The 15690-nt window shown below is 34.6% G+C and overlaps 1 protein-coding gene across 1 annotated transcript in view; it reads left to right on the top strand.

The window, feature by feature from the left end:
- LOC128213396 (mediator of DNA damage checkpoint protein 1-like) overlaps nucleotides 1-15690 on the top strand; it is a 31419-nt gene that overhangs the window by 3531 nt on the left and 12198 nt on the right. The window contains exons 3-16 of the mRNA XM_052919047.1: nucleotides 173-236; nucleotides 1017-1069; nucleotides 2024-2116; nucleotides 2414-2506; nucleotides 4903-5082; nucleotides 7753-7807; nucleotides 8301-8351; nucleotides 8764-8856; nucleotides 11419-11502; nucleotides 11960-12038; nucleotides 12682-12772; nucleotides 13003-13107; nucleotides 13259-13330; nucleotides 14159-14293. Of these exons, the coding sequence (XP_052775007.1) occupies nucleotides 173-236; nucleotides 1017-1069; nucleotides 2024-2116; nucleotides 2414-2506; nucleotides 4903-5082; nucleotides 7753-7807; nucleotides 8301-8351; nucleotides 8764-8856; nucleotides 11419-11502; nucleotides 11960-12038; nucleotides 12682-12772; nucleotides 13003-13107; nucleotides 13259-13330; nucleotides 14159-14293 (1248 nt within the window). The remainder of the gene's footprint in view (nucleotides 1-172; nucleotides 237-1016; nucleotides 1070-2023; nucleotides 2117-2413; nucleotides 2507-4902; nucleotides 5083-7752; nucleotides 7808-8300; nucleotides 8352-8763; nucleotides 8857-11418; nucleotides 11503-11959; nucleotides 12039-12681; nucleotides 12773-13002; nucleotides 13108-13258; nucleotides 13331-14158; nucleotides 14294-15690) is intronic.

Genomic DNA, 15690 nt, shown 5'->3' with positions numbered 1-15690 from the left:
GTATTTTGACTGTGTAAAACCAAAAATGAAAAATAAAGAAACTTGAAAAACACTGTTAGCTACATTATTAGTATAATTTTGGAGATCATGAAAATTGTGAAATATTGTTTTCCCATGGTGGATATTGTATAATAGTGGTATGTGTAAAAATAAAACAAGTTCTGTATTTCAGGTGGCTTTCCTTTATGTGCCCCTTCAGAAAGGATTTGCTGGCAAGGAATATCCATTGTTTGAAGGTAAGGTATGCTTGTATATGTATTGGTTCGGAATAATGACATTTAATGGCACCCAGCTAATAACATGGTATATAATGTAGTATTAGAGTTTTAAGAAAGTCTTGATATGGACTGGGTGCTGCAGAACAGGGACTGGGAAATAAGGTAGAAAATGGCACATAGCTGTACATTGTTAGATAAATCCGAAACACTTCTGTGCAATGCATTGTACTGTGGGTGATTTGGCATGGAAAATCTTGCGATCATAAATAATTAAAGAGGCAGTTTCATTTGTTCCATGAGGAACCAATGCCAAGATTCGCACATACATAGGAAATATGTTGGAATTGAACTCAGTCACAGACATAGGAAATATGTTATGGCTGGAATTGAACTCAGTCTGCCAGCTTTCTACACGTTTTAAAACTGCTATTTAGACCACTGGACAATTGAGACAACTGACAATACAGCGTTATTGAAAAGTAATTTAATTGTACGGTAATATGTGATTTTATTGGAATGAGAGTTGTCTCCCTTGATAGATTTTATCAGTACCCTGGTTGCCCATGATGCTACGGTAGCTTTGAAGAACTAGCAACATGATAGATTTGTTTGAAAATGTTAGGAATTGTGTTTAATTGAAGTAATATTATGTTTCCTTTTTTAAATATTTAATATCTTTATTATCACATAAGTTTTACTCTTAACAAAACAAATATTTGTCAGTCTTAGGCATTTAATTTAATGAAGGCAGAAGGGTGCTCAATGCAACTTATATCCATAGTCAATATCTATTTTCAGGTGACAATGTGGTAGGAAGATCGGAAGAATGCAAAGTCTGCATTCCACTGAAGGTAAAAGAAGAATTCAAGTTTGTTAATATATGCAGTGCTTTTTCACTGCTCTCTTATAGCGCATGTCCCTTCTGGTCTTTAAAGGGATTCGCTCATGTTTTAATACAAAAGTTTTGTTTACGGTAATGCATCTGAAAACACTAATATTATAATTATTTTTCCCTTTGATACCCGGATTGCAAAAAAAATACACTTAATGTATAAATATAAAATCTGGTTAATGTATAAATATAAAATCTGGTTTTAGTAGGGTGCAATTTCGCTAGAACAGTCAATAGAAAATAAGAAAACTGGTAGCATAACCATTCAGTCACAGGGACGTCTACCTTCTTGGATATTTTAACATTTATTACTTACATTGAAATCATCATGTGATAATGTCAATCAACCAATCATGCTCTTATTTCCCTTAAGATGAATTTTAGTTATGTTGAAACTTTTTTCCCCAAATTTCACGGTACAAATTGCTAAACTTTCCCAAGGTAAACAAGGGTAGGCCACTATTTTACTAAAATGCCTTGATATGGGTAAAGCTATTAAATGAATTGGTGAAAGTTTTAAGTAAACTGAATCAAGTGTTTGGGAAAATCTTTCTCTCTATATTAATGTATTGTAAAAATGGCATTTCATTAAACCCTGTCAGTATTGTTAGATTTTCAAACTTTTACCAAAGTTTTTGGGACATTGTTACTATGTAAATGTTTGTTTAAAATGTTGTCTGCCACATTGCCATTGTAGTGTTCAAACACAACTGAGTGAAGGTTAAATTTTCATTTTATAAAACTGTGTTTGTTGATCTGTAAAACCATATGATCTCATGATTGCATGAATTGAAGGCTTGAAACATAATTATTTGTTGTAAATGATCTAACAATCGCATTTGAATGATCACAAACCACATGCATGTATTAAAGTGAAAAATTGATTTAATTTCACAATTTACAATTTTTTCAGGGTTTGTCCCGAGAACATGCCTGTATAGAAATACACGGAGATTCACATCTTATCTATGACAAAGGAAGCAGGAACAGAACTCGCAGGAATACGGTAAACACATGTGCAAGGAGAGGATTTGTTGATGGTTTAACAGCATTGCAAACGTTCTTAGAATTGGACAAGTGTGATACTTACGAAAGATTTAATCACGCAAATAAATGAAAAATAAAATGCATATTTATGCAAATCAGAAACTGTTCAATAAATCTAAACTTTAAAGTTTAAACTTTATTCTTCATTTGACTAACATTTGACTTTGTATTATATTGATGGCTATATCGGATGCAATTTTATAATATGCATTACCAATCATCCAATGTAAGATATATATTTTACATTCTCTGGCAGCATTTCCTAGCTGCGTCAGTTCGCTATGAGCTGAAGGATAAGGACCAGCTCATCTTTGGGGACGTGGAATGTCAATTTTTACTCAAATCACAGGTAAAAAATGTCAGGGCTATTCCATTTAAACATATACCCCATGGGGGGAAGGCACTTTTGAACTAGACCTCCCCCCTACAGAAGCAAATTAACCGTTTGGGGGTCCTACCTCTATTTGTTGTTATAGATCCGGATACCCCCTTTAGAAGCGATTTAAAATTTACAAGTATAAAAGTTTAAAAAAATAATTCACTGATCTTACATTAGGCTTTTATGGATGCTGTTTATGATGATACAGATATTGAACCATTTCTGTTTTAATTCACAACATTTTCCCCAGATTTGAAGAGTTACTATCATTTTAATTTTACACTCTATAGTCACCGTGTTTTATGTTTTAAACTATCTTGTTGCTGAAGATACATTGAAATCATTGATTTACTGTTAAAGGAAGAATCACATAGCACATCTCCAGTCCATTTGTCAAACAGAACTTGATTTTAACTTTTTTGAACATTCCCTTTAATCTTTTCTCAGAAATTGACAAAAGCTCTTTCTTCAAGGGACTTTGTGACTTCAAAGTGGCAAAGAGATCTCATCAAACCTAATGACCCATTAGAAATTGATGAGAAATGCAATTTAATGATTCAACTCTAACACTTTTTATATCATTAATTTTGATAAGAATAAGATTATAATTTATGCCATGAACTCTTTGTTTGCTGTGCAAAATGAAATGGCATATTTATCATGTTTGAAGCAATTTGATGTGTCTATCTTAAAAAATAATTGGAAAACAAACACAACATGGTTGTACGGATTTGTAATTTATTGAAAGATCTTGTAAAATTATTGTTTATAGTATAAAACAATATGTTAAGCATTATGAATATTATTATTGAATAATTGTACCTGTAATAATATTAATAATAAGCACTTAGTAATAAGTACTTATAATTCTATACAGATAACTGTCTGAGAAACACAACCAATGAATGGGAATCCAACCAATTATTGCTGTCCAATTTACAGTAGCTGTGCAACAAAAGAGGTCCATTTATTAATCACTGTCCAATCAACACTTATGGTCAAACCAACACTTTCAATCACTTAAAAGTTGTTGAAACAACACTTGTGGTCCAATCTATAAATATAGCCTTCTAGAAACAATAGTTGTCCAACCAACAGTTGCAGTTCAAACATCACTAGCTGTCCATTACACTTGCTGTCCATCCAGCAGTCCAGCCAACAATGGTTGTCAAACCAACACTTACAGTCCAACTATCTATAGGTGTTTTACCAACACTCATAGTCCAACCAAAATAGCAGTCAAATAAACGAAAGTTGTCCAACCAACAGTAGCCTGTCGACCACCACTGGTTATCCATCACTAACCACTTGCAGTCCTGGGTGTACTAGCAGCCAAACCAATTCTAATGGTGATCTTGATGGAAGTAATGTTCTCAAAACATAACATCAGCATATTTGAATCATATCTGTAAATAAAAGGAAGGGAATTTAATAGCAGAAGTGTTTCATCTATTTTATTTAAAAACAACAACAACAACGATAATCAAATAAGATTAGGTCTTTTAGGAACAGCATATATTTTTCAGAACAGTTTACCCTACCCAGCACAACCTCCTGTCTAGGTAGTTTTTCAAGCGATTAATATCTTATGCATATCATATCTCTATGATGTATGATAAACTCATTAAAATGCCATATATAATGAGAAAATATTATTCATAACAAACCTGGGGTGGTAATTTATCGGATTATAGCGCTGTTATTAGACTTCTTTTCAACCCGAAAAGAAACCGGAAGTTCCTATGCTGCAAAGGATTATGGTATATTGAGAAGTTGCTATTAAGGAATAAACAGAAGTATAAACAATTCAAGGGAGGTAACATGAATTAACTGTTTGATCGATCTGAAGGGATTTTCACCCTGTCATATGCGATTTAATTCTTCAATTTCGACACCCCCCATCAGAAGCAAATTTCACAATTTGGCAACGACCTACAGATGCAAATTAGTGAAAAAGACACCCTACCATATATGATGAAAAAAATTGCCGTCTCCCCTGGAGTATATGTTTAAATGGAATAGCCCTCAGAGCATTTATAGATTATTTTAGATCATCTAACTGCTTGAGAATAAAGTTTGATGGTCCATCACATCATATGGCAATTAGTCTTGTTGATCTGTATTTCTTGCCTTATTCTTGTATCACTACTACGTGTATCTCCAAAAGTATTTAATCTAAACTCTGACAACTTTATAAATAAATGTGTTTTCTTAACCATGGACAGTACCTGATATTTCACTTAACATTCACATAGTTCAGGCAGGCATGTTCCATTTCAAAGTCCCTGTTTGAACTCAAACTTTTCATCTTCAATGTAAGGGAGCACTGAATATAAACCACAATTAAATTATGAAATATTGTTCAGGATCCTGCAGCAGATGACAGTGATGAGACTGGTTCAGAGAGCATGTTCCAGACTGCTCCAAGTGATGAGATGCTTGATGAAACTAGAGAGGAACCAGTCAATGCAGAAAGCAGGCTTCTGGGTGACCCAGATGAAGGGCTTGAAAGTGATGCTAGCTGTGATATTCTTGAACCAACACAGGTAGGTACATGCCAAAGGCATAATAATACATAGATATATAAAGACTGTGTCAAGTGCCTTTCACACAGCTATATGGGTCCAAGGCCTAAAGACTAGAAAATTAAAAGTTCTGAATTCAAAATACATTAAAATTTCTGTTAAATTTGTTTTAAATGTTTTAAACCGTAACTTATATTTATATCATAAATAATGTTGCCAGAATAAATTAACAAATTTATTGTTTTGATATATTTATAAGACTAGTATAATTTCACAATTAATAGCGTTCAAAGTGTGCATGCTGTAAAGCAATGTTTTATGTATTTAGAGTTAAATAGTATTAAGTAAGTATTTATGATATTAATAGAGTATATCGCATTTGTGGTAATTCAAACCAGTTTCATTTAGAATTATGCCTCCCCCTCTCTGGGGGAGACATATTGTTTTTGCCCTGTCCGTCAGTCCGGTAGTCCGTCAGTCCGTCCATACGTCACACTTCGTTTCCGATCGATAACTGGAAAACCGCATGACCTAGGATCACCAAACTTGGTAGGGAGGTTGGTCGTGAGGTGTAGAGGATCCCTATTGTTTTTGGGGTCACTAGGTCAAAGGTCAAGGTCGCGGCGACCCCCAATATAAAAAACATTTCTGCTCAAAATCTTGAGAACGGTTTGACCTAGGTTCACCAAACTTGGTAGGGAGGTTGGTCATGAGGTGTAGAAGATCCCTATTGTTTTTGGGGTCACTAGGTCAAAGGTCAAGGTCGCGGCGACCCCCAATGTAAAAAACATTTCCGCTCAATATCTTGAGAATGGTTTGACCTAGGTTCACCAAACTTGATAGGGAGGTTGATCATGAGGTTTAGAAAACTCCTATATTTTGGGGGGTCACAAGGTCAAAGGTCAACGTCGCTGTGACCTCTAATGTAAAAAAATATTTCCGTGCAATATCAGGAGAATGCTTTGATCTAGGTTCACCAAACTTTGAAGTGAGGTTGGTCATGATGTCTAGATGATCCCAATTGTTTTGGGGGTAACAAGGTCAATAGTCAAGGTCGTGGTGACCTTCCATGTAAAAATCATTTGCGTGTAATATCTTTATGTCTCCCCCATTCATGGGGAGACATATTGTTTTTGCCCTGTCCGTCAGTCAGTCCATCAGTCTGTCAGTCAGTCAGTCAGTACGTCACACTTCGTTTCCGCCCAATAACTATAGAACTCTTAGACCCAGGAACTTCATACTTGGTATGCTAGTTGGTCATGACTAGTAGATGACCCCTATTGAATTTGGGGTCACTAGGTCAAAGATCAGGGTCAACGTGACCTTGAGGTGAAGAAACGGTTTCCACTCAATAACTAAAGATCCTTTGGGTCCAGGAACTTCATACTTGGTATGCTAGTTGTTCATGACTATTAGATGACTCCTATTGATTTTGAGATCAAAAGGTCAAAGGTCAAGGTTACCTTCAGGTAAAAAATGTTATGTTGGCAGTGACCTTAAGCTTAAAAATGGTTTCTGCTCAATAACTAAAGAAAGCTTGTACCCAGGAACTTCATAGTTGTTCATGACTAGTAGATGACTCCTATTGATTTTGAGATCAGTAGGTCAATGGTCAAGGTCACCGTGACCTTGAGGTGAAGAAACTGTTTCCGCTCAATAACTAGAGAACGCTTGCAACCAGGAATTTCATACTTGGTATGCTAGTTGGTCATGACTAGAAGATGACCCATATTGATTTTGAGATCACTAGGTCAAAGGTCAAGGTTGCCATGACCTTGAAGTGAAGAAAAAGTTTCCGCTCAATAACTAAAGATCCTTTGGTTTCAGGAACTTCATACTTGGTAAGCTAGTTGTTCATGACTAGAAGATGACCCCTATTGATTTTCAGATCAAAAGGTCAAAGGTCAAGGTTACCTTCAGGTAAAAAATGATACGTTGGCGGTGACCTTAAGCTTAAAAATGGTTTCTGCTCAATAACTTAAGAACGCTTGTACCCAGGAACTTCATTCTTGGTACGCTAGTCGGTCATGACTAGTAGATGACCCCTATTGATTTTGAGATCAGTAGGTCAAAGGTCAAGGTTGCCATGACCTTGAGTTGAAGAAATGGTTACCGCTCAGTAACTAAAGAACACTTGCACCCAAGAACTTAATACTTGGTATGCAAGTTGGTTATGTAGATGATCCCTATTGATGTTGTGATCAGTAGGTAAAAGGTCATGGTCACGATGACTGTGAGCTGAAAAATGGTTTCCGATCAATAATTGAATAACGCTTGCGCCCAGGAACTTCATACAATGCAAACTTCGTTTACATTTTCCATGATTAATCAACAACACTTTCTTCTCTTCACTATTTAATATAATCGAATAAACCAAACTTCACTGTTGGTTTGTCTCCAGTCCAAAGTTACAAATTTCATGTCCATCATTTATTTTTTCTCAGCTACGACCACACAATGAGGGAGACAAGCGCTTTTTCAAAAAAGCAATCTCTAGTTATTAATAATATTTTACAAAACTCATTTTATTAAATAAATTCTCTATGACCACTCATGTAAAATCCTCCATGTTTACAAGTTGCATTTTTTACCACTCTTTGTGCTTAATTTTTCACTTACACTTGCAGGGAAGAAATGTTAGAAATTTGGAAAACTGTTTCAAATTAATACTCCTTTACTTATTTTTTCCAGCAAAATGGAAATAACGAGTTGGGTTCTCGTTCTACCATGGGAGATAAAACACTGGGTATGTAACCTCTGTTTCAAGCTATTTCTGAAATTCAAGTGACACAATCCACTGTTTTAGTATTTTAGTGACTAGGGTTCAGCTTGCATTTTTTTGTGACATTTATGCACTTTTTTATACTTTTTTTATTCTACAGTGATCAATGAGTTTTAGAATTAAATGGGCATAATTTTGATATACTATATTGTATTTTTTGTTTTTGTGTCGCCTGCATGCATGGCAGACACATGTGGACTATATTGCACACCATCTGTGGCATTGTTGTTTGTATCACACTTTTATTTCCGATTAATACATTTGAATGACTGGACATGGCCATCAGATGACCGCTTTTCCTTTTGGGGTAAAAAATGATGGTCATGGTGACCTTTACAATTACTAGAAAAATAATTGGCGCTTCCGACAAGTGACACATTTGATTTGCAGTATTCTAGGTGCCATATATATATGGTTGTTGTTTATTCACCAGTCTGCAACTAAATTTTCACTGTAGGTCAGGATATTACAGTCAAGGAAACACCAGCTCCATCCAGAACCAAATCTCGTAAGTACACATTTTGTATATTATAACATGAAATTTTTGGTTTGCTTTTGTAATTTCTTGACTATTCCTGTTAAACTTGAACATAAGTAAATTTTTAACCCATTAACATGCACATGAACAAAGGAAACCATGGGTCCATATTCCTTAGCATCTTGAGTCCGTGATTGAGACTATGGCTCAGAAAAGTGAATTCTTAAATATTAAGTAATATCTATAATATAAATATTTTTAACAAAATAGGAATGCCTGGTTGTAGATCAGGTTATTTGTTACATTTACAACAATGTTTATCCTTTAGCATTTTTGAAAATTAGTTTCTGAGTTAAAATCTCAGACTCGAAGATGTTAGTAAAAACTGTTAACAACTTATCAATTCTAGTTGGAAATAATAAATGAACTTATAACCATTCAGGTCTTATTGAAGACATGGTGTTACCCGAGTCTGGCTCAGATACAGAAGATGAAATCGATGCATCTAAACCGCCACCCACTCTTCATGTACCTGGTATGGCAGTTTGTGTTTTTCTCTGGAATTGAGTATTTGATTAAAAATGACTGCATTTGTTTGAACGCAAGTTTAAAATCTGTGAAATGTTGTGTTAAAAGTTTTTATGTTCTGTAACTTCCTGTAAAACAAAGTATTCTTTTTATATCGAAATATTATTCTATCTACCGTAAGGTTAAAAAGAACTGTTTTAGAGGCCTAAAGTAATGCAACCAGTAATTTGGCTCTCTTTAAAACATACACTATGCTAATCAAAGATTCTGGCTTTAAGGCTATTTGATTTGACAGACTTGCCAATATTTTCAGATTTATTAAAAGCTGCGTTTGTCTGCTTGTCAATAGCTATTGTTCTCCTTAAGCTAAGTAGCATTCTAGCAAACGAAAAACTAGTAAACTTTAATGTTTTTTAACCTCCCCTTATTTTTCTGAGGGCTATTCCATTTAAACATATACCCCACGGGGGGAAGGCACTTTTGAACTAGACCCCCCCCCCCCCCCCCCCCCCCTACAGAAGCAAATTAACCGTTTGGGGGTCCTACCTCTATTTGTTGTTATAGATCCGGAATAACCCCCTTCAGAAGTGATTTAATATTTACAAGTATAAAAAGGTTAAAAAATTTAACTCGCTGATCTTACATTAGGCTTTTATGGATGCTGTTAATAATGATACAGATATTGAACCATTTCTGTTTTAATTCACAACATTTTCCCCAGATTTGAAGAGTTACTATCATTTTAATTTTACACTCTATAGTCACCGTGTTTTATGTTTTAAACTATCTTGTTGCTGAAGATACATTGAAATCATTGATTTACTGTTATAGGAAGAATCACATGGCACATCTCCAGTCCATTTGTCAAACAGAACTTAATTTTAACTTTTTTGAACATACCCTTTAACCTTTTTTCAGAAATTGGCAAAAGCTCTTTCTTCAATTGACTTTGACTCTGACTTCAAAGGGCACGGAGATCTCATCAAACCTAATGATGCATTAGAAATTGATGTGAAATACAATTTAATGATTCAACTGCAACACTTCTTATATCATTAATTTTGATAAGAATAAGATCATAATTTATGCCATGAACTCTTTGTTTGCTGTGAAAAATTAAATATAAATATGCTATCTTAAAAAAAATAATTGGAAAACAAACACAACATGGTTGTACAGATTTGTAATTTATTGAAAGATCTCGTAAAATTATTGTTTTTAGTATAAAACAATATGTTAAGCATTATGAATATTATTATTGAATAATTGTACCTGTAATAATATTAATTATTATAATAATAGAATTATAAGTACTTAAAACAAACAGTCTGAGAAACACAACCAATGAATGGGAATCTAACCAATTATCGTCGTCCAATTTACAGTAGCTGTGCAACAAAAGAGGTTCATTTATTAATCGCTGTCCAATCAACACTTATGGTCAAACCAACACTTTCAATCACTTAATATTTGTTGAAACAACACTCGTGGTCCAATCTATATGTATAGCCATCTAGAAACAATAGTTGTCCAACCAACAGTTGCAGTTCAAACATCACTAGCTGTCCATTACACTTGCTGGTCATCCAGCAGTCCAGCCAACAACGGTTGTCAAACCAACACTTACAGTCCAACTATATATAGGTGTTTTACCAACACTCATGGTCCAACCAAAATAGCAGTCAAATAAACGAAAGCTGTCCAACCAACAGTAGACTATCGACCACCACTGGTTATCCATCACTATCTGCTTGCAGTCCTGGGTGTACTAGCAGCCAAACCAATTCTAATGGTGATCTTGATGGCAGTAATGTTCTCAAAACATAATATCAGCATATTTGAATCATATCTGTAAATAAAAGGAAGGGTAATTAATAGCAGAAGTGTTTCATTGATTTCATTTAAAAACAAAACAACAACAATAATCAAATAAGATTAGGAACAGCATATATTTTTCAGAACAGTTTACCCCACACACCACAATCTCCTGTCTAGGTAGTTAGTCAAGCGATTAAAATCTTATGTTATGCATATCATATCTCTATGATGTATTATAAACTCATTGAAATGCCATATATAATGAGAAAATATAATTCATAACAAACCTGGGGTGGTAATTTATCGGATTTTAGCGCTGTTATTAGACTTCTTTTCAACCCGAAAAGAAACTGGAAGTTCCTATGCCGCAAAGGATTATGGTATATTGAAAAGTTGCTATCAAGGAATAAACAGAAGTATTCCGCAAAGTATAAACAATTCAAGGGAGGTAACACGAATTAACTGTTCGATCGGTCTGAAGGGATTTTCACCCTTACGTCATATGCAATTTAATTCTTAAATTTCGACACCCCCCATCAGAAGCAAATTTCACAATTTGGCAACGACCTACAGATGCAAATTAGTGAAAAAGACACTGTACCATATATGATGAAAAAAATTGCCGTCCCCCCCTGGGGTATATGTTTAAATGGAATAGCCCTGAACATCCTCCTAAAATAAAATGATGATATGAAAATGATATGTTGAATAACTATGTCCTGTATTTTGCATTTTATGATTGATTCCCAAGATGATGAGGATGACGGTGATGATAGGTCTCGATTACTAGGTGCACCAACCCAGGCCTTTGTTGGGGACAGTGACATCAGCACTGGTACCAGTTTGCATAAATTAAATAAAATATCTTAAGTCTCATGTAACTCCAAAAGTATTGCACCTAGACACATGCATCTTCTTATGTGCGTTGGTCAGGATGGGCTGTTGGGCATCTGCCATTTCTTTCACATTTCTCTTGTCCATTCAACAGCTTGACATTTAACAAGTTGAGTTCGGGGGTATTCACCATAACTGTGATAGCTCTAGTTGCTGTTACATCTTCTTTTAGTGAGTTCCAGCACTAAGTGTTACAAAGTATAACGTTGTGAAGACTGTATTGGAGATCTGATTTCAATGAGATTGATCTAAAAGGTACATGTAAATAGCATATGCTGTTAAAAACATTGTAAAAATAATATGCTAGAGTGACATAGTACATAATTGTCACCATATTTTAGATATTCTGGTAATTATACTATCTTGAATTGTTGAGAAATATTTCAACCATCTTTCAGATGAGGAGGATAACCTTGATGCCAAGAAATCTCTTCTTATGGCGCCCACCCAGGCGTTTGTTGGGGACAGTGATGTCAGGTATGTCATGATATGAGTCCCATGGAGTGTTTTGGGCCTTAAGACACACAATTGCTTTCATAGACATTTAAGGAAGCTATATGGAATTTTTCATGTTTTCCAGATATTAAATTCTAAATCTGCATAAGATATGTTTTTACAAGTAAGACCATGCATTGTGTTCACAGATGAAAATCATTTCCATTCAAATTTCAATTTTAAATCTAAAGAATGGCAATAAAGAGAGGTTTAGTTGGGAAAATATTTTGGACAGTTTATTACATTTATAAAGTTAGACATTTTTATTTTTTATCAATCCTTGTTTCAGTATAGGAAAGAATTCAGATTTTGGTTGCAAAACAGATAGTGTACTTGCACATGTATCTGTAAACCTTGCAGTTTAGTTAATAATTCATTTTCTCATTTTTTCTTAAGCTTGTAGTTAGAGGTTCATTGATACTCAATTTAACTACTTCACTCGTGCTAGTGCATTTGTCATTCTAAATGTGTACAGTGTACATACACCTGCCAAGCTTCGTGCACAAAAAGTAGTCCACAGGTACACGCACCAGAACAAGTAGTGTTTCACAACCTAACTTATGTTTTAACTTTGTAACATGTGAGTCTTTGTCAAAATGACCAATGAGTATTTCATGTATTTCAGCACATGCAGTGAGGCGTCCCCAGTGAAGAAAAGTATTCTGATGGCCACCACCCAGGCCTTTGCTCCTGACAGTGACACTGACCAGGACCAGGTATGACAGGTTTAGGTCAATATACTGGTAAAGATACGCAGTATACAGACAGTATCTCGGAGTGTTTATCTTTTCTGTGATAGCTGTAGTTTATTCATTGATGTGTAGTGTTACAGTTGATCATCTATGGATTGATGGTATTTGTAAAGATGTTCTCTATAGCTCCAATGTTTGTTTTTATATTTTGCTATGTGAGGAAATTTGCCTCTAAAATCCAAAATGTTTTTCAGAGCTCAGTGAAGAAGCATATTTTAGCCGAGCCTACTCAAGCCTATGACATGACTGTTGGAATTGAACCTACCCAAGGTTACGAAATGGAGATGGAAGATGAAAAGGTTTCTATTTTAATTTAAATGTTTTTCATATAAAAAACCTGTTGGTACTGAATAATTTAAGTTAGGGTTGACATGTTTCGACAAATCTTAGTAGATCTTAACACTGAAAACTGAACTTTAAAAACAATTTTATAAACTAAGCTACCTTCAGGTTGAAGACCAGAGTAATTCCGGAGGTTTGATGTTTGAGCCGACCCAGGCATTCCTTGGCAACAGCGATAAGGTAAGCAAAATGATGTTTGAAATGGGTTTTTGTAGAAATATAAGAAGTATTGTCATACACTTGATGCTATTGTAAGTGTTGTCAACATGGAATATCCTTTTGTTCATATGAAATTGTGTAGCAAGGCTGGTAACTCTTGCTTTGATAGTTGTCAAATTATATTACTTTTTGGACTTAAGAAAAAATAAAGATGAACATTGGCAATCTCTTTTGGTGCTCTTGTTTCATCTAGTCCATAAAGTACCCAAGTCTAGTCAAATCCAAGATTTATCTTGAGTTTGATGAGATTTCTAATCAGTGTTGAACTTTAAAATAAAAATTACTACTTGAGCCAATCAAGTCCTAGACAATCAACTAGTCTGCTCAATAATGACTTGATAGATTTGTTGAAGAAAGGATTATATGTAAATCGTAATTTGTAAGAAAGTTTGAAAAAAAAACGCTCCAAGAACAGGCTTTAAATGTTGTCTTATATACAAATATTTGAATACGTGTGTTTAAAGTGTTAAAGATAGTTGAAATGTATGAAATGTTGATGATCAGATGTACTAAAAAGCCTTATTCATAGCCTGATAGGAAATGGTATCAGTATCAATATATATTTCGCAACGTTTTGTTGTAATCAATATTAAATTTCAACCTTAACAATATAAAACCCTAGTAGGGAATGGTCAGATTATATTCAAACTTGCCAGAATAGTCCCCTTGTTCTCAATGAAACAGAATTATTCTGTTACTTTTCAGTTCTTCAGTATTTTTCAACCTGGTAATGCAGAGGGATATTTTCAATATTGGGTGATCAATATTTACATTGTTTTTCTCATACAGAAAAAGGAGGAAGAAGATGATGATGGCAAGTCTGACACATCTGAAGAGTTTGTCCTAGAAGGAGATACAGACACTGAGGATAATGTTAATGATCAGGACCTCATGGCTGCTCCCACACTTGCTTGTGAAACCCAGGTAGGTGAGGCCATTGGTGTAGACAAATGTCTTTGACAATTTGGAGCCAGGAGTAAGTTCATCAGTTAAGCCACCAAAAGGAAAATCTTTGAAATCCTCTTCTCAGAATCCATAGGCCCGATCCAACATAATTTTGCAGAAATGCTCCATAGGTGACCCTGTATCAAATTCCTTTACCCCATGTTGAATTTTAAGCTCGACTATTCGAAGAATAGGTGGGCTATACTACTCGCCCCAGGGTCGGCTTCTGATTAAAGTTTTAGGGCAAGTTGGGATTTCCACTTATAAGTCCAATACCCTACATTCAATTGACTTAATACTTCACGCAGTTGTTCAGGGCCATCACATGATGAGGTTAGATAACTCCATATTATTTTTTACACAGATTATGGCCCCTGATTGACTTTGGAACTTAGGTTAAAGTTTTAGGGCAAGTTGGAATATTTATTAATAACTTCTATATCCTTTGTTCAATTGACTTAATACTTCACAATGTTGTTCAGGACCATCACACAATGAGGTTTCATAACTCCATATTATCCTAAATACAAGTTATGGCCCCTGATTGACTTAGGTTAAAGTTTTAGGGCAGGTTAAAGTTTTAGGGCAAGTTGGGATTTTCACTTAAAACTCCAATACCATTCATTCAATTGACTTAATACTTCACACAGATGTTGAGAGCCATCACATAATGAGATTAGATAGCTCCATATTATCTTTTATACAAATTATTGCCCCTGATTAACTATGGAACTTAGGTTAAAGTTTTGGGGCAGGTTGGGATATTGTTTGATAACTTTTATACCCTTCATTCAATTGACTTAATACTTCACAAAATTGTTCAGGACCATCACCCAATGAGGTTACATAACTCCATATCCTTAATACAAGTTATGGCCCCTGATTGACTTAGGTTAAAGTTTTAGGCAAGTAAAAGTTAAGGGCAAGTTGGGATTTTAATAAAAAAAACTTCTATACCGTTCATTAAATGCACTTAATAAAATTCAAAATTATTTACAACCATCTTACAACAAGAAACATAACTCTGTTTTAAACCTAAATACAAATTATGGCCCTTGATTTTTTTTAAATTTCCTTTGAAAGGCATATTTGTATATTCTTAACCACATTTTCATAATGGGAAATCAAGTTATTTGAATGACTTGCGTCATTGTTTGGGTGAGCATCAAAGTCACATTATGTATCGAATAATTTTAGTTTGGTTTGACATAAAGAGACCCAACTTGGTATTATTACATCGTTATTGTATTCTAAGTCAAAGCAGCGTAGTCAAGCGCGCTGTCTTACGACAGCTCTTGTTAAAAGAACATTGTCACCAGGGTGCGGGGCTACTTTTCACTATATATGTCTTTATGGAAACTTTTGAAAATCTTATC

This window comes from Mya arenaria, chromosome 13, assembly GCF_026914265.1.
Source record: "Mya arenaria isolate MELC-2E11 chromosome 13, ASM2691426v1".
Classification (NCBI taxonomy): domain Eukaryota; kingdom Metazoa; phylum Mollusca; class Bivalvia; order Myida; family Myidae; genus Mya; species Mya arenaria.
Note: the sequence above shows the minus strand (reverse complement) of the source record. Positions and strands in the feature narration are given on the sequence as shown.